At 41.6% G+C, this 18582-nt stretch overlaps 2 protein-coding genes across 4 annotated transcripts; one reads left to right on the top strand and one right to left on the bottom strand.

Moving 5' to 3' along the window:
- Nucleotides 1-255: 255 nt before the first annotated feature.
- Nucleotides 256-3252, top strand: pagr1 (PAXIP1 associated glutamate-rich protein 1). The gene is made up of 5 exons (XM_085466184.1): nt 256-442; nt 688-882; nt 2262-2598; nt 2689-2777; nt 2869-3252. Exons 2-5 carry the CDS (start codon nt 720-722, stop codon nt 3102-3104), a joined length of 825 nt encoding a protein of 274 aa, XP_085322310.1. The 5' UTR covers nt 256-442; nt 688-719; the 3' UTR covers nt 3105-3252.
- Nucleotides 3253-5581: 2329 nt separating this feature from the next.
- Nucleotides 5582-13402, bottom strand: tlcd3bb (TLC domain containing 3Bb). Of its 3 annotated transcripts, none has more exons than XM_085466180.1 (7): nt 13018-13402; nt 11410-11612; nt 11003-11086; nt 9457-9682; nt 8740-8835; nt 7706-7815; nt 5582-7568 (listed from the first exon to the last, which is right to left on the bottom strand). In XM_085466180.1, exons 2-7 carry the CDS (start codon nt 11532-11534, stop codon nt 7301-7303), a joined length of 909 nt encoding a protein of 302 aa, XP_085322306.1. In that variant the 5' UTR covers nt 11535-11612; nt 13018-13402; the 3' UTR covers nt 5582-7300. The 3 variants fall into 3 exon arrangements, with proteins under 3 accessions (XP_085322306.1, XP_085322305.1, XP_085322307.1); XM_085466179.1 differs by having other exon boundaries at nt 12824-13401; XM_085466181.1 differs by lacking the exon at nt 13018-13402 and adding an exon at nt 12280-12773.
- Nucleotides 13403-18582: the final 5180 nt, after the last annotated feature.

Here is an 18582-nt window from a genome sequence, read left to right as displayed (position 1 = left end):
CAGGTTTACGCTACACAAACGTACATATACGTACGTTTTAAAAACAACAAGAACAACATGAACAGAAAAGCAAAGGAAGCTAATACAAATTTCGCTCTGTCTGCCCGGAGACCTGCTCGCGCTTGCGCAGTGTGCAGGAAGTCGCGTCGAGCGTAGATCTCCAAACCATTCCCCTCTACTGCTGGAGTGTCCGCTCGCAGTGAGTGTGGATTATCCACATGACGTTGTATCAGCGATGAGGTGAAGCTCCCCCGCCCCGGCAGTGCAGAGGCTCAGGCAGATCCCTACAGCCAAAATGGCGCAATGTTTACGTCTGTGCATAAGCGTTTGTTATACTTAGTGACTCTCATGGGGAGTTTTTACTGGAAAAGTATTTGACTCAACGTTTTAATCGCTTTCACAGCAGCACCGATCCGGAAGAAGCCGTTAATGACGATTTAAGGCACGTATGTTATTAGCAGATTAACTACTGTTTAAGAAATAGCTGGCGGTTAGGCCTGACGTTAGCTAGCCGCTTGTTTTAGTTGACTGTACGTTCACTTATCCTTTAACAAAAGTAAACAGCTACGGCTAAAAGTTATAGCCTCTAAAAAATCCTCTTAATCTACACAGTTGTGTATACCCGAAGTTAGTTTCAGCTGCACTAAAATGTTTTCTAGATCTAAATGGCAGGCTTCTGTTCAGCAGATCTGTTGCGAGAAACTTCACCAGCAGGAAGCATGCAAGCTGAGGCCACAGACACCTCACTGAAAGAGGGCATAGAGGTTCTGAACATGAAGGACTCAGAGGAAGCTGCAGAGGGCAAAGAGGACGAGGACAGCACGAAGCAACCGGATACGGAGATGGCAGAGGAGGACGACGCAACAGCCAAGGAGGATACAGGTACAGTACACGCGTAAAGATACATGCATGGGCAGGTGTAGTGAAAGGACGCACAGTAGACAGGAAGTTTCATTATCAGGGTAAAAGTCTTCGGTGTGGACAAGCATGTCCTGTACAGGTAACTAGTGTGAGTCTGAAGTATCAGCAAGGACAAATATCCGCCCATTTTCTTAAATGCTTATTCACCCAGGGTCTGGTGTGGGTGTGGTGCTGGAGTTGGCATTAGTGTGGTACACCCTGCGCCAGTTCTTTGTATGTAAGTTAAAAAGAAAAAGCAAACAGACTGCTGGGACTAGATATAAGCTGATGTTTCTGTTTTTAACTGTAATATTTGCTTATATTGCTATATAGACTGCAGTCAACTGGATTTATGATGGGGGATGTATATTTAAATGTATATTTAAAATACAGAAATCAAGTATCTTTATGACCCTGCGTCATTATACCTAGATTATCCAATCTAGAGCACTTAACAAAAAAACCTAGTCATCCAAACTGTTTTTCAGGGTTAAAAGACAGCAATAAAATGCAAAAACCATCTATTAAAGAAAACAAAAAATCAATACAAAATATTAATATTAGAATCAATCCAATTGTGAACTTTAAGAAAGTTGGAGGTCTTTTAATTTAAAAAAAATATATATTTATATAAGTTAAAAAATGGTTTCTATGAAACTATTCAGTAAAGCCACTATTGCTCAGTAACTGATCCAGCCTTCATTAGAAAAGTCTGTGTTGTTCTGTGCCCTGATGTACTTGATCACTTCAAGTCTTTTGGCTTTTGTATCACTTGCTGCAGAGAATATATTACACACGAGAGAAATGTTAGCTCCTGCTATCAATAAATGTCACCACTGATTTTCAAATAGTTTTGCTATTTGCACCCCGATGCCCATCAGTGGGTGTGATGTTGATGTTCTGTTGACATATCAGTCCGTCCCTACGTAGAGCTTGTCACAGAGAAGTCAAAGCAGTGTGTCTGAAAGATGTTTAAATTGGACCTATTATGTGTATTGCTTTCTGTCATACATACAGTACTTTTTGCAGTGCTGATTGCTCCTATTAAACATGGCTAAACCTTCACATATTGAGGTCAGTGTATGTACAAGTAATCCCCTTCAAAAGTCCAGCCTACAATCTACACATGGATCTGTCAGTGGAAGCCAGTATTCCTTATGTGGTTGCCTCACACATCGTCAACACGGACCTGCAGTTCAGACCCTCTGAGGGGCAGCCAATCAGAACAAAAGCATGTAGCTCTAAATTGAAGGCGGGGAGCTACATCAAAGCCCAGTATAGGGTTAATCCACAATAAAATGTCGCTTTATTATTGTTTTTAAAAGAGATTTTAAACTGACTGTGTACGTTTTTTTTCTCAGATGGGAACACAGATGTAGTGGGAGGAGAGGCGCAGCAGGATGAATCTCAGGCAGACGCAGGGGTGGAGGCTGAAGATGGAAAACAGAAAGCCGAAGAGGCGGACGGTGACTGGGAGCTTCCGTACAGCGACGAGGAAATGGAGGACCCCAAAAACTGGATGCCTCCTCCCGCAGAGATCAAAAGACTCTATGAGCTCCTCGCTAAAGGAGATATGCTGGAATTGAACTTTGTGCCCCTTCCTAGAAGGCCCCCCACGCCTGAACAGACCTCTTCGCCCGAAAGAGACGAAGAGGAGGAGGCAGCCAAGGAACGGGAGAGGCAGGAGAGGGAACGCAAGTCAGTGTTGCTTTTCTTTTTGGTCATTTCAGGATTAAGGAGTTTGGTTCGAGTGCTTTTGGTTGGTCATGTTTCGTTTTGTTTTTTCAGGCCTCCAACTCCAACTGAGTTTGACTTTGATGAGGAGAAAATGCAAACCACTCCAAAAAATGCTTTCCTAAGCCGGCGCAGGACTCCTGGTATGTCACAATCAATTATTTGTGTTGTCTCTTTATAATCTGGACTTTTTTGTCTTTTATTTAATAATGATTTTTGCCTGTTGTCTCCCAGGATCTTCTGCCCGCTCCTCTGTTAAAAGGGAAGCTCGGCTGGACAAAGTATTGTCAGACATGAAGCGCCACCGCAAGATTGAGGAGCATATCATGCGCACAGGAAGAGATCTCTTCAAGAGTGACAAGAAGCTGGAGGAAGCCCTTTCTCCAAACAGCCAGAGGGAGCGGGAGAAGGAGAGGGAACGGGACAGCAACCCCAACACCATCTTCTCACCACGACAGAGGAGATACTGATGGTTTCTTTTGAGACAAGGACTTGCCCAAAGGCATCTAAAGCCAAGCATTTCCCTGAGGCTTTCTAAAAAACTTGAATTTTTTTTAATGTAACAAGTTTTGTATGTTTTATGTGTTTTGTATGATGGCAATAAAAATTTTAACCCTGGAGGACATCCCTCACCTGTTATACTCTGAGCGTACTGACAGTTTATTTCAATCTGTGGCTAAATGAATATGATGATATCGTTATGATTCTAAATTATATAATAAAGCTACTTTTGTCTGCTCCCTTGTCACAGGTGGTGGCCACAGTGGGTAGCTCTGCTTTGACTTGAGTTTTATGCAGGGTATAATATAATGTACCTGAAAACACTATTTAATGAGGATTGCGTTACAAAGTAATTTAACTGATGGAGTCACTTTGATCTTATGAAACTTGTGTTTTTGGCCGTAATGCAAGAATTCATATACTAAATGAAACAACTGGTGACAAAGGTATTTCTCCCATATTGGTTTCTCTTCACTGGCTTCCTTTTTAAATCCAGAATCAAATTTTAAATAATTCTCCTCACATACAAGCTCTTAAATAATCAGGCCCTTTAAAGACCTTATAGTACTGTGTCACCCTAATAGAGTCCTTTAGTTTCAGACTGCGGGCTTACTGTGGTTTCCAGTAAAAAGTAGAATGGGAGGCAGAGTCTTCAGCTTTCAGGTCCCTCTTCTGTGGAAACCGGCTCCCAGTTTGGATTCAGGAGATAGACACCCACTCTACTTTTAAGATCAGACTTTAACCTTTCCTTTTTGATAAATATAAGGTGACATTGAATAATCCTGTAGTTACACTGGAGGATTGGGTGGGTCATGGGGCCCACTGAGTGTTCTTCTTCACCCTCTCTGTGGATACACCTCTCTGCATTTAATATTAATCTGGTTCTCTTCCACACTGTGTCTTTGTCCCGTTTCCCTCTCCTCACCCTCAACCAGTTGTGGTGGATGGCTGCCCCTCCCGAGCCTTGTTGTGCCTGAGGTTTCTTCCTGTTTGATGGGAGTTTTTCCTTCCCACTGTCCCCAAGTGCTTAAAAGGGGGGTCCTATTATTGTAGGGTCTTTACCCTACAATGTAAAGCACCTTAAGGTGATTGTTGTTGTGATTTGGCGCTAACAATAAATATGAGGTGCTAACTTGGCAGGCTAATGTTGTAAGTACAAAGAAATTTAAAGCATTTCATTTCAATTAAAATATGACTGAAGTGCCGATTTTTAGCTTTAATTTTGAGGCTCTACAAATATTTTGCTTTGACAAAAGTAATTGAACAAACTAATATAACTTTAAACATAAGGACTATTTTTAGTACTTGATGAAAATTGTTTGCAGTCAATGAAGTCCTGAAGTCTACAACTCATGGACATCACCGAATGCTGCGTGTCCTCTAAGTCCTCTGCTGCAGCCACCTTCAGTTGCTTGCTTGCTTGTCTCTTTGTCATCAGTTTTGTCTTACCAAACTCCAAAGCATGCTCTTTTGCATTGAAATCAAACTCTTGGGTTGCTTTTGCAGTTTGCTTTGGGTCATTATTCATTAGCACCTATCAATTATGGAGTATTTAGCTGAATCTGAGCAGAGCACAGTGCTGCACACTTCACAAATCATCCTTCTACTCCTGTCAGCAGTCACATCATCAACACCAGAGACCAGGTTCAATTAGCAGACATGCTAAGCTGTTCCTTATCTTCTTCATACTTTCATTTTTGGAGCTCACATTGCCAGTTCCACTGAACAGTCTCCAATTTCAATTTCAGCACTTGGTATCAGCTCCACATCTCTTGCTTGAAACATTTGTCATGAAATAACATGAGAACACGCCTCATCTGGACATCAAAACTATGTCTGACTCTGAAAATGAGGACGTTTGTAGAAAAATGGTTGCAATTCCAAAACCTTTAATGTGAAATATTTGCATTAAAGCTGCAAGTCTGCACTTCAATTACATCTGGACTGTTTGATTTAAACTACTATACGACTAATATTATAGATGTTATTAGGGCGTAGAATTTAAAGAAAAATGCATAAATCTGCTTCATGTGGTCTCATTAATAATTTGATACCTCTGTATATTTGAGAAAATAAGACATTTGATTACAACAGTTTTGTTTTTTTTCCAAGGGTAGCTGCACAGGCAGACTACCCTCACTGACCCTCACTAACCTCTGATGCAAACCCAGTCATTTTGTTTTATAAACAGGCCCCAAATATGAAAGAAACATCTCAGTTCAGAAAACAGCTTCAAGGGTTACTCCGAGTAGGCCTTCAAGGGGTAAAGAAAGCTGTAAGTACAGAGCTGCAGTGGTGACAATGAATAAACTTTTCAAAATCACACAACTTCACTGATTGTGGCACCCTCTACTGGCTCATTCCTACCTAGTGATGGAGCTACACAATCAGTCTGATTTTAAGTACTAAAAGCTTTAAAAAAAAAAAAAAAAAGAGTCGAGACAGGTTCAGGACAGAGAAGTATATTTTAGCTAAGATTGAGTAACAATACAGCCTTCACATGAGGCTCAGAAGCATAGAGTATAATATGTATGCATAAATATGCATTCAAAACCACAAACCAAATAAATAAATAAATAATAAATACTTACAAATAAATAACAAGCATTTCGTGGAATATACAGTACATCAGTTGAAATGTTTTGAGTATTGTCAAGAAGCAGTACCTTATGAAGTCATGGAACAGGGGAATGGATATTCTGTGTTCAACATGCCCATGGCTCTCCAGATGCTTTGGCACACACTTCCCTGTCTTTGATGGTTTTTAAGCTGTCTGAGTTTTTTGTTTTTCCTGTTTTGTTTCCTTGACCCATTTCCAGAAAAGTGTAGCTACTTAAAACAAACATGAAATCATACAAAACAAGCTTGTTTGTTCGAAGAAGGTTCATAGAACCAGTGGCTCAAATGATTGGAACATTTCATACAGGGCTGAAAGGCTTAACTCACAGACTTAACAGCAAAAAAAAAGTAACAAATGTGCTTCCTTGTCTTTGTTGTTCCCCTTCAAACTTTGACATTACGAGACCCCCTAACGGAGCTAGAAACACTCAAACATCACAGATCCCTTTGTGAAATATTCCTGCAAAGTAATTGGTGCTGTTGTACAACACCAAACAATTAAAAGTAACCATCTTATATGTAAAAATAATAATAATAATAATAATAATAATAGTGATGAAAAGGAATCTACACAATCTTTATCTACACTGAAACGAGGACCACTGTGGAAATATCTGAGGGTAGTTTGCGTTCACTAAGCTGTAAGACTGTGAAATGTTTCCGTCTTAACGTCGAACTGTCAAAAATGTCGGATGCAGAAGTCGGACAAAGCCTAAGAAAATAAATAAACACTGACCTAATACTGACATGGAATGACTTTTTCTTCTTTTTTAAAACATCTGCTATGTACAACCATCACATTTTTCTGTCCGAGGGAAAGCCTCTTCCTTCTTTCTTGAGAGTAAAAAATAATAATATTTTAAAAAACTAAAACATAAAGAATCAGGGGGAGGGGAGCAGGAGGGAGGGATAAGGCAGCAGAATACAGTCGTATGAGATTATCTCCGTTCTAAAGATGAGTCAGTCTGCAGGTCGGTTACATTTTTGTTAGAGTGACAGTGACTACATAGAGGATACAGATAATAAACACTAACAAGTCAAAATACTGTTTAGCTGGGATTTTTTTTTCTTTTTTGAAGGTCTTCTTCATTACTAAACTGAATTAGGCCTTCCATCTACAGCGAACATACTAACATACAATATAATACATTCCTATTTTCCTGCTCTTCCAGGAGGCAGAGAGGACTGAATTTGATCTACGTGAGGGGAAACGGCCACCTATGCTTGCTGTACATCCAGGCAACTTCCTCTCTAGTCAGTGCATGTTCCTGTCTGTCACAGTGCCCGAAGACATCTTAAATACTGAGCGCGCCAACACTTCCTTTATGTTTCCTACAAACTAAGAGGCTGAAGTACTTGAAGGCTAGCCGCTGAAGCGTTTAACTGTTTTGCTGGCTACAAGCACTTCAGCACAATCTGAGGCCACCGTCTCAGCTCGTTTCAAGTCTCGCTTTCCTCCTTGCAGCGTTCCTTCCTTTACATACTCATTGGTACATTCGCCTTCTTTCCCTCCCCCGCCCCCAGCCTCCCCTCCACACCGCTCCTCTCAGTGCGTGGCCAGCTCGGGCTCTGTGGGGAGCGTGCTGTAGCCGTTGGCGGGCTGGGGCAGAGCGTTGCCATCCCTCTGGAGCTCCTTAGCGGCGGCGGCGGTCGGGTGCGGCCTCTGCGAGCGGGAGGTGCCCGTGAACAGTCGCAGGGCGCCTCTGCAAATGAGGGAGAACCAGTAGAGCTGGGGCGCCATAAGCAGAGCAGCGCCGAGGTTACAGTGCCAGGGCACCGTCAGCGGAACCATGTGGAAGGGAATGGATGCGTACCTGGACCCAAAACGGGGAGGAGACAAAAAAAATTGCAGGGTTGTAAAACGTGCGCTCACAAACCTTTCTAGTGGCTGTGCAAGTCACTGACCCGAGTTCAGCCAGACAGCAGAACAGAGATGGAAAGAAAGACATACCTTCCGTAGACGTAGTAGAGGTAAGGGAAGAGTAGGACTCGACAGATGAAAAAAGTGATCAGCATAAGAGCCCCATTCACTTTGTGCAGGAGAGTGTGCTGCTGTTTGTACTGAGAGCGGGAATAAAAAGAGAGAGGGAGAAAGAAAAGCAAGCGGTACAGTTTGGTGAAAGCCACCGATGTTAATCTTTGACTGTAATACTGTTAATTCTAATATTGTTATATTTGTTAATGCTATCTAAACAAGACGAGGTGGAAGGCACAGTGTAATGCTCCTGGCTGGAAAGGTGGGAGGGCAGGGAGATGCTGCAGCAGCCCCTTTTTACACCCTCATTAACTTAAAGCTTTATCTTGAACCTGTTTTCGTGAGATAACACAGAGCACAAACACACATCTGCCTAAGAGGTTTTTCCTCGTGCCCATTCACTAATCTCACATGCTAGAATTACATGGCATCCCATCAATAAGAACCCTTTTGTATTACATAGGGGTTTTTTTTTAGTTATTTCTTTAAGCAGGGAGGTCTAAGGACACAGCTTTTGCTGTTTATTAAACTGCCATGTGCACTGTGAATGGGAGAGCCAGGGTGCTAAGTGATAAAGGGTAGAAGGACATGCAGATAGTGTATCTGCTGAACATCCAGTGTAAATCTAGGGGCTATGTTCAGAGACAAACAGCTGTGGGAGCCTCACTTTGGAGTACAAGCAGACACTGAAACACACAGACCTAAAAACAAATACAGGGGGGACGTGCAACTCCAGCAGCGGACTGTGTTACCAATTAAAGACTGATGTTTCTGACAGAGCTGTTCATGTAAGACGCAGCTGACAGGAGCCGCTGGGCATGAACAAGCTGCATGCTGGGAATGGCTGGAAATATACTCTCTGATGAATTAAAAAAGGGAGAAGGAAAAAAAAAAAAAAAAAAAAAACAGTAGAGAGTGCAGGAGAACTTTAGTGTGACACATGCACATGCAAAAAAAATTAAAATAAAAATGCACTTCAGTCTTCCTACAGGCTGAACTCAGATGCTTACCTGGATGAGTATTTTTCCTAAGCAGACAGACGGAGTGCTGAGCTCAGCCATGAACATTATGCCCTGGAAATAATCGCCCTTTCCTTGTCGCCAAAACTAGGGAGAGAGGGAAAAGAAGGCTGATTATTTGTCTAGACCGCTTTGTTCCTTTGTGGACTTGTTAGTACATCTGCAATAAAAATACCCCTTCTCTGGAAGTGAACGTTTAGCTAGTCAACTGAAATAGTTTGAAGACTTAATTGCTACTCTGTCAGACAAATGTGGACGGCTTTTTAATGCCTCTAGAAGCTGAACAGTGAACACGCTGCAGAACAGTGAATAACTTTAAATCTATTAAAACAAGGGCATAGTTTTAAAACCTGGAAAAAACGTACTGCTTAGTTTAGTTTGTTTATAAATGAGAGAAGAAGAATCAGAGAATTATCAGGTTCTTATTTGGCACTGGGCTATTTTTCCTTGACTTAACAGTACATTAAATACAATGTACACCATATAAATTGCTTTATGAGACAATGATTATTAAATTGGACTTATATCCTTTTTGTGCTACACAGTAAGTTTTGCTTTGGGAATAAAACGTGAAACACTTCTGCCACAAGTACACTGCACCTTTTCACAAGACTAAAATACCTGAGTGTGGGTAGATAATTCACTGCTATACTTTTCTTGCTTTGCTCAGATCCGTGCTCAACAGAAAGAGCAATGTATGACAGTTACCACAGAGACGGGGAAGCAGACGGTGACCATGACAACATGGTGCAGCACCATGAGGAACTCGCGACGCAAGTAGCTGGTCAGCGCCGAGCTCATGTGCTGGGGTGCCGCTGAGGCCTCCTCGTGCCCTTTGACCCGGAGCTTGTACCAGTAGCACATGAACATGGCGTAGATGTCGTACACAAAGTAGGGAACGGCGAACATGATGTAACTGCTCGTGAGCCAGTGCCTGGAAGCATAACAGGAGGGACACAGCTTCACTAACAGTCAGAACACAACTTCATTAATACTGCACTTGCCTGCCAAGTTGGAGCCAAGTACAATTAGCTATATAAACTATGACAACCCTTAATAAAACAAAGCTTGCCCCCTCTGCAATGAAAAAACTAACTGGAAAAACCCACCTAAAACATACAGATGAGAACAAAATTATTAGGCACTCCCCCCTGTGACATTTAAAGTTTTTGTCAAAATTTTCGGCAAGGATTTGAGCTGTCACTTGAAAAAAGTATTATGTCAAAAACAAAAGAAAAACAAATGCTGATTCTCACAAAGCATGAGATGGATTGTAGTGTCAAAGAAGACAACCACTGGAACCCTGCACTGTGAGGTTCATATCAAGAAAAACTACATTTCTGCAGAAGAGAATCGTTCAAGCCAGATTGAAGTATGTTAATGATGACCTGGCACATCTTTGGCTCAGATGAGACAAAACTAGAGCTCTTTGGCCAGAGAAATGCTGCTTTTGTTTAGAGAAAGAAGGGAGGGGCATTCACCCCAAAGAACACAATCCATACATTGAAAAGTGGTGGAGGGAGTATTATGTTGTGGGGCTCCTTCAGTGCATCTGGAACTGAGGATGTCCTTGAGGTGGAAGGAATCATAAAGGCGATAGTTGATATCTGATGAATGATATGGGAAGATTTTGAAATAAAACTTCAAGCATTCAACAGTAAAACTAGGTCTGGGTCGTCCCTTTGTCGTCCAACATGACAACAACCAAAAACATATATCGCCCCGGTAAAGAACTAAGTGAACGCTGCTGACTGGCTTGCACAGAGCCATTACTTTAATCCCACTAAAGATCTGTAGGGCAAACTGAACACCAAGGTCCATGCTATAAGACCTTGCATCTGGAGGGGCTTGAGAGTTTCGCCAAAGAACAACTGCCTGGGATTTACACGAGACATGTGCAAGAAGAAACAACGGCACGCTGTTATCCAGCAAAAAGGATACAGTATTGGCTTTTAGCAACAAAGTGAAAAGTGAAATCATTTAAGCATCCAAAGTAAAACTAGGATGTTTGGAAAAGCTGTGTTAAAAATTCCTTGTCCTGTTTGAGAACACTTGGAAAACACTTAAAAAAAAAATTTTTTTAAAGGGCATTTCAATAGAGGGATTAATAACTCTGTCCCTCATCTGTATGTAGAACATGAAAACCAGAGAGCCTATACATAGTCCAGACACAGACCTGGAAATGACCAATCATGATATCAAAGCCTGATCAAATGTGACAGAATATATTCCAGAAATGTATTCATAGACTTACTGGTCCTCAATGATGTCTTCACAGGAAGAGGCAATGATGTAGCCTGCTGAGGAAGCCATGACTGCCTGAATTGAGGACACCAACCTGAAATGACAAGCATTCACTGTCTAGTTAACACATGTTAAAAATGTGCAAAATAACACAGCTCAAAGTACCTGTAAAAACATAATAGCTTCCACATTAATCTGACACACTTGTTACGCAAAAAAAAAAATAAAAAAATAAGAGGTTTAGTCTAAAACAACCTTGATCGCACTGCAGTAAAAGCACCACTTTGCTATAATTTTAGAGGGCATGCTGTTGGCATAAAAGGTAAACAGAGTGAGGGTCGAGTTTCTAGATGGCATTTCTACATCTACTGCAAATAAGACAACACAGCAATTCAAAAGCATTTCAGAGGGGCTAACCTAGCTGATACAATCACTGCGTCCCCTTCGCTCCATCTCAGTCCTGGAATGGTCTTCAGGCATTGTTTGGACAGCAGGAAAAGGCCTGGAAAGAAAATAGAGCCAGCAGCTAGGATGGCCAGCATGTTCCCTGGCGATCTGTGGTTGAGGCAAAAAGTTCAGCAGGCAATCTGGTCCTTGAGATCCGTCGCTCTTTCACCTCTCTGAAAAACACGAGACATGACAGAGTGAATGAGGGCTCATACTGAGCGCACTACAATTCCCTGGTGTAAGCATGTCGCAAATACTATTCTAGACTACCATTGGTGGGAATAGATTTTTCTACTGAAAGGCCAAAGAAGAGCTAAGATTCAGGTAAGGGAAGGGTGCACTGCACTGAATGCTGAGAGACTACACGGGGATAGGATGTCAGTGAGCAGACGCCTTTGTGCAACATGCCGTTTTACCTATATGCATTTATATGCATATATATATACACCTATACATATAAAAGCATGTGGTTTTACTATGCGGTTTTTACAGTTTGCACATAGTCGAGGAGCTGACTCATTAAAAGTTGAAGTCCATTAGCAAAATACGCATTGCGCTATTTTTAAAATCCCAAACGTCGAAAATATTGACATTGCATGTAATGCTACTGCTGCTCAAAGCTTCTGGCAGCACTGCTAGCCGAGGTTAACCTGTCTGGATAACCAGATACAGGTTACGCTTTTGATTCACATACAAATAAGCTATGCTGACAACATTGGCGACCCAGCCTAGTCTAGTCAGTTAACCTTAAATTTTTAAATTGGCCCAAGCTCTGACGGGATGCAGACTCAAGGAGCCCACGTGTCAAATTTACTTGTTCCTGAGCAAACGCTAACTTACGTTTTCTCTCCAAATTTAACAGCTAGTTAAGCTAACTAGCGGCAGAGTGGCAAGGCGAGTTAGCGGGATTTGCCGTTTTCTTCTCCCAAGTCCTAATAAGACAAAAACTGGGTCAGCCAGTATGCATGTATGCTCAGTGTACAAAACCATATAGCCAACATTATATGCCATCCCGCGGCAGGCAACAGCAACTGTCTGCACCCCTCAACCGCCCGCTAACAATGAGTACAAACGCTAGCTAGCGCTAGCTGTGGTACTTTAGTCACCACTGGCTTGGCAACCGACACCATCCATCAATCCACAACAACAGTTAGAGAGATACTAGCACCTCCACATAAATACTAATCGTCAACTGTGTCCCCGTCTGTGTTTTCTCGCTAATTCATGGACAAGACACGGTGGCGTTAAACTGTTTCGTTAGCTTGTTATTTGTTTGTAGCAGTAGCAGCGCAGCTAACAGACCCCGTTAAGCGCTAACCGTGGCTAGCGGATTGGAGTTTACACATGTCTAGAATAGAGGAAGAAATTGTTATGCAACATTTACACGGCGACTCTGCAGAGTCCAGTCAGCGGCCAGTCGAAAGTCGTGTCCTGTTGAAAGCGTTTAGAGGTATCCCGGGGGTCTCCGCCTCGATGATCCGCATGTTTATGTGACCACTTCAATGTTGAAGGGTAGCAGCAGCGAGCTAGCGCTAGCGTGCCTCAACTTAGATCAAAATCTGTATGAGGGCAGCTCACCGAGGGCATCGGTGGGAAGCATGCGACAGAAATAGCAGTATCTAATTAAACAGATGACAAAAGACAATGGCGCAGTCGGGTACAGGTGTCAGAGTGACTGTAGCTGGTCCAGTCGCTATGTCATCTCCTCTGTCTCGCCACAGCAGAGCAGAGATGCCGCTGCCTCCTCTCCTCTCTCAGCCTCCCAGATGCAACGTTGACTCAACACTGTTGGACTGCTGCGCCAGCTACTTTCCTACAGGTCCGGGCGGCAGCATCTCATGTCATGACGAGAAATTTGCACCAGTCACAGCACCGCATTTTGCAAATTGTTGTTTTCTGTGCACTGAAACGCTGAATGGATCCCACGTAGGGAAGCAATCTATTTCAGCTCGATTTTTAGTTTGCAAATATTAACTCTGCTTCTTTCAAAATCACAGACGTTTTAATCTGTTTATATAAAACACTGAAAATGTGCACAAAGAATAAAGCCCCATTCTCTGTGGTACAGGCTACATCTTTGAACCGTAGAGTCATTGTTTATAAGTGAACAGCAACAGCCAATAAATGTATCTCTTATCAGCCCTCAGCTGCACATAATCAGACATGCCTAGTGTCTTTACAGGGTCACGGCCCTGCCTGGCAGACCTTGCCAGGGAAGCTTGCAGATAACGGGACAATTAATGCTACTTTGTTCAGGCTTGGCAGTGATATCCATGTCTAACACTACTCAGTTGGTGCTGGGTAGCAAATGTGTATATGTATGTGCAACACATGCACATGCCAGCTGTCGGTGTAAAACGCAAACATAAGCCAAGGTGAAATTCAAAAGCAATCTGCCATGAAGGTTATAAACATGAGTGACCTTCCTAACTAGGCTCGTGAAATTACTCTTTATATTTTGTGGTTTATTACAGATTTGTAAAGACGTTAAATCATGAATAAAGTACAGCCATTTGTAAATATACGTACACACACACACACACACACACACACACACACACACATCTATCTATCTATAATATCTATATATATATATATATATATATATATATATAGATATAGATATATATATCAGAGTTTGAAGGAGTCATTATTCAGTTATGGTCAGATGTTTACTTATACTCATTATGGGCATAAATGTTATGGCAACTATGTGATTTTAATGATTTCTTCGAACTGTTTCTTTTCCAGGATGGAATGATTGTACAAAGTCTTTAATGACTTTTAAAAACAAGAATTGGGTTTACACATTTACATGTATTTGGGACTTTCTCTTACCCACATTGGGTGAGAAGTATATATACAGCGTCTAATATATATACAGTACATATACTCACCTAAATCTTCAGTGTCTTTTAACTTAACAAGGCCAAGGCCAATGAACTTCATATTACTGACTATGATAGACTACAACTGCCAGTTTCTCTTTGCCAGCATAAAAAGAATTTGTTTGACAGAACTTATTGGATCAATCAACACAGAGAACAATGGGAAATTCTAACGAACTCAGTGAAGATCTAAGAAAGAGAAGTGTAGATTTACACAAGTTGAGGATTTCTCCTATAGCCATTTCTAAACAACTGCAGATTCCAAGATCATCAGTTCAAACAATTAAGTATAAGATATCCAGATGTGTCACCACTTTGCCAAGGTCTGGAAGATGACACTAACTATCACCCTCAGATGAGAAGAAACTGGTTAGGATGTTCAGGAACAACCCAGGAACCACCAAAGCTCAATCGTGCCATGAACTGGAAACTGCTACAACACCAGCATCACCGTCCAAAATGAAGTAAGTTTTACATCGCTATAGAGTGAGAGGGTGCTGACCAAGGATGAAGCCCCCTTCCAAAAGTGACACCTAAGCTCAACTGAAATTTGCAGCTGCCCACATGGACAAGCCAAATAGTCAGACGAGACAAAGATTGAGCTATTTAGCCACAATGACAAGAGTTATGTTTGGAGAAGTAAAGCTGAGGCTTTCAAAAAAGAAAACACGGTACCACCGTCAATCATGGTGGAGGTAGCATCATGCTCCTGGGGCTGTTTTGCTGCTAGTGGTATTGGATCAAATAATGAAGGCAGTGGACTACCTTCAAATTCTTCAACTTTACCTCAGATCAACAGCTATATGGTTGGAACGTGGACACAGTTGGGTGTTCCACCAGGACAATGATGCCAAACACATCAACACTGGTTTATGAAAGGATAAAGCAGGCTAACATTAGGCTTCTGAAGTGGCCTTGCTTAAGGATATGTAAAATGGGGGTGCAAGTATACTTTTGACCCTTTGTCTATGAGACAAAATCCAAACTATAGTCAAACCTATGGACCCAATTCTTGTTTTTTAAAGTTATCAAAGAACAGCTACTAATAACATGCAGTGTAAAATGAGTTCTGTTTGTTACTAGTTGATCATACTTTAGTCCACACCCAAGGACATTAACAGTCTTCCTGAACGCTCAACGGCATCCGCTCTTGTAGAAACATGAAATATTTTTTTCTCAGTTAAACTGCAAACATGTAGCTGCATGTCTGAGTAGTAAAATTTGCTTGGGGCCATTTCAGCTACTGGTGTCTGAGTTCTTGTTAAAATTGATGGAATAATGAACAGAGAAAAGTACCATCAGATTTTTATCCACCATGCAATACCATTGAGAAAGCATCTGATTGGCAACAGCTTAATTCTTCTGCCAATACAGTGTTAGAAAACCACATAATGGAACAGTATCAGTCATGGATTGGTCTCCCCAGAGTTCAGACCTCGGTATACTGAATCAGTGTGGGATCATCTTGACAGAGAACAGAACAAAAGCCAACAAACATCCAAAGAAGAGCTTTGAATGTCCTCTAAGAAGCCCGGAGAACTATTCCTAAAGACTACTTAAAGAAATGTCAAGAAAATAATGATACTACTACTACTAAGGGTTGGCTCAAGACTTTTTCATAATGCTGTATGTATAGTACAGTCATCTATACAGTCTGACTATACTAATAAGTACAGCCATACATTTCAAGTTCAAGGGAACTTAATTAATGGTTTAGCTAAATCAAATGACACACAAGGGGGGGGAAATGGCTGCAATAACATTAACTAATCCAAAACAATTAAACAAACTTGAATCATTTGGTTTCACCCAATTAGGCTGTCAGCTATTCTTCAGCTCTCCCAGCCCTTTGCCACACCTTTTGCCAGCCAGGAAGGGGAAGCCAAACCCCAGGTAACTCAAGCAAAGACAGATGTATTAATATAACATAAAACAGAACTTTGACCTTGCGGTGATAATATGTGTGCATGCCATACAAACATTGGAAGGTGAAATGAAAAAATAAATACATTTAATAAAGAAACAATATTGGACAATAAATAGAATATATTTAAAGTAGTGACTGCAAAGTAAACTAAAGTGAATCAACTGGCGGTGAGGTGTGGAGCTTACCATGTGTGGCTTGCCGTCACAGGTGCACATCAGTAATATGAATATCCCGTTCCTCCACGGATAGCTGGTTTAAATCCTATCTCTCAGAAAGGTCCTTTTCTGTCACCATGGGTACCTACTCCTCCTCCATTGCCCCTGTCACCTCTGGTGTCCCCCAGGGGTCTGTGCTGGGTCCCATGCTGTTCTCTTTATACTTGTTACCCTTGGGCCGAATCTTTGATAAATACAACTTTTCTTTTCACTTCTATGCGGATGACATTCAAATCTATTTTGAACTAGAACTGCAGCTCGTTCAAAATGCGGCTGCGCGTCTCTTAACTGGAACTGGCAGGTTTGAGTCTATTAATCCAGTTCTTTCCGACCTCCACTGGCTCCCTATTAAATTTCGTATTGATTTTAAAATCTTATTGCTCACTTTTAAGATCATAAATAACACCGCGCCCAGCTATCTTACGGATCTCCTCAGCTTTTATACCCCTGGGAGAGCGCTTAGATCAGCAGGCCAAATGCTCCTGGTGCGACTTAGATCTCGGCTCAAGACCAGAGGTGACCGCGCATTCGTCGCTGTCGCACCCTACCTCTGGAATAACCTCCCCCTAGCTATTCGAGCGTCTGATACAATTCAATCTTTTAAATCTCGATTAAAAACTTATTTGTTTAGCCTTGCTTTCCCCGCCTCCTAGAGCCCACATTTTTAGTGTACTGGAACTTATCTTTATCATTTTGTTAATGTTTATAATGTTTTAACCTTAAGCCTTTCGGGTTGTGCCTACTATGCCTGGTGTATTATTGGTTAGTTATGTCACCCGCCTGTTAGTATATTTTATTTGTATTTTGTGCTTTATATTTGTATTTATTATTGCTCTTAACTCATTCTGTGAAGCACTTTGGCATACCTGTGGTTTTTTAAATGTGCTATATAAATAAAATTGTATTGTATTGTATTGTCAAAAACATGCTCTACTGGATTGAGATCTGATGACTGAAAATATCCTTCACATCATACACCACCAGCAGCCTGAAGCGTTGATCCACGGCAGGATGGATCCATGTTTTTATCAGTCAACATCTTTCAAATCTTCCATTTACCAGTTTTGGTGAGCCCATGCATATTGTAGCCTCAGTTTCCTGTTCTTAGCTGACAGGAGTGGCCCCTGGTGTGTTTTTTTTTCATCTGCTTCAAGGTTTGCTGTGTTGTACTTTGTAAGAAGTGGTTGTTTGAGTTACTCTTACCTTCCACTCAACTCAAAGCAGTCTGGCTGTTCTCCTCTTACATCAGCAAGGTATTGTCACCCAGAGAACTGCTGCTCACTGGATATTTTCTCTCTTTTCTGAAAACATGCTAAAACTTTTTTTCTTGTCATCAATATTTTCTGATTAATTTTAAGTGAAAAATGTCAAAGAATTTTAAAGCTGGCTTTATCCAGTATCCAAATTGGTGCTGCTGTATGGACTTTTACTAACATTATCCCTTTTTCCCACAGTGAAACCTGACATTTTAGGACATTCCTGATACAAAAGAAATCCCTAATGTATAGCTGCCTGTTGGAATGTTATACAAAAACCTTTTACTCAATTTAGTTGTCGTGTCTTCAATTAAAATCAGCACTAGTATCCTGCATTGTAAATTGCCCAGCTATGAAGAAATAAATGAATGGGTAAAGATTTATGGTCTCAAATGATCAATATGGGGCGATCGTGGCTCAAGAGTTGGGAGTTCGCCTTGTAATCGGAAGGTTGCCGGTTCGAGCCCCGGCTCGGACAGTCTCGGTCGTTGTGTCCTTGGGCAAGACACTTCACCCGTTGCCTACTGGTGGTGGTCAGAGGGCCCGGTGGCGCCAGTGTCCGGCAGCCTCGCCTCTGTCAGTGCGCCCCAGGGTGGCTGTGGCTACAATGTAGCTGCCATCACCAGTGTGTGAATGTGTGCGTGAATGGGTAGATGACTGGATATGTAAAGCGCTTTGGGGTCCTTAGGGACTAGTAAAGCGCTATATAAATACAGGCCATTTACCAATATGTGCAACTTTAGCATGTAATCAGACAGCACTACACTACTATAATCCTTTTAACTGCCTTCCCTTACTCAGCCTTTGTACTTTGCAGACCAAATTATGCATCATTTATGCTTAATAGGCTACTTAAT

Source organism: Copadichromis virginalis, linkage group LG8 (assembly GCF_057382275.1).
Source record: "Copadichromis virginalis isolate Kocher_CV1m ecotype Utaka linkage group LG8, C_Virginalis_male_GT1.1, whole genome shotgun sequence".
Classification (NCBI taxonomy): domain Eukaryota; kingdom Metazoa; phylum Chordata; class Actinopteri; order Cichliformes; family Cichlidae; genus Copadichromis; species Copadichromis virginalis.
Note: the sequence above shows the minus strand (reverse complement) of the source record. Positions and strands in the feature narration are given on the sequence as shown.

Coding starts and splice junctions, on each gene's coding strand:
- pagr1 (XM_085466184.1), top strand. CDS start 720: ATGCAAGCTGAGGCCACAGACACCTCACTGAAAGAGGGCATAGAGGTT. Junction 2,599..2,688: donor AGGCAGGAGAGGGAACGCAA/GTCAGTGTTGCT, acceptor TTGTTTTTTCAG/GCCTCCAACTCCAACTGAGT. Junction 2,778..2,868: donor AAGCCGGCGCAGGACTCCTG/GTATGTCACAAT, acceptor GTTGTCTCCCAG/GATCTTCTGCCCGCTCCTCT.
- tlcd3bb (XM_085466180.1), bottom strand. CDS start 11,534: ATGCTGGCCATCCTAGCTGCTGGCTCTATTTTCTTTCCAGGCCTTTTC. Junction 11,087..11,409: donor GCAGTGATTGTATCAGCTAG/GTTAGCCCCTCT, acceptor TTGTCATTTCAG/GTTGGTGTCCTCAATTCAGG. Junction 9,683..11,002: donor GAAGACATCATTGAGGACCA/GTAAGTCTATGA, acceptor TTATGCTTCCAG/GCACTGGCTCACGAGCAGTT.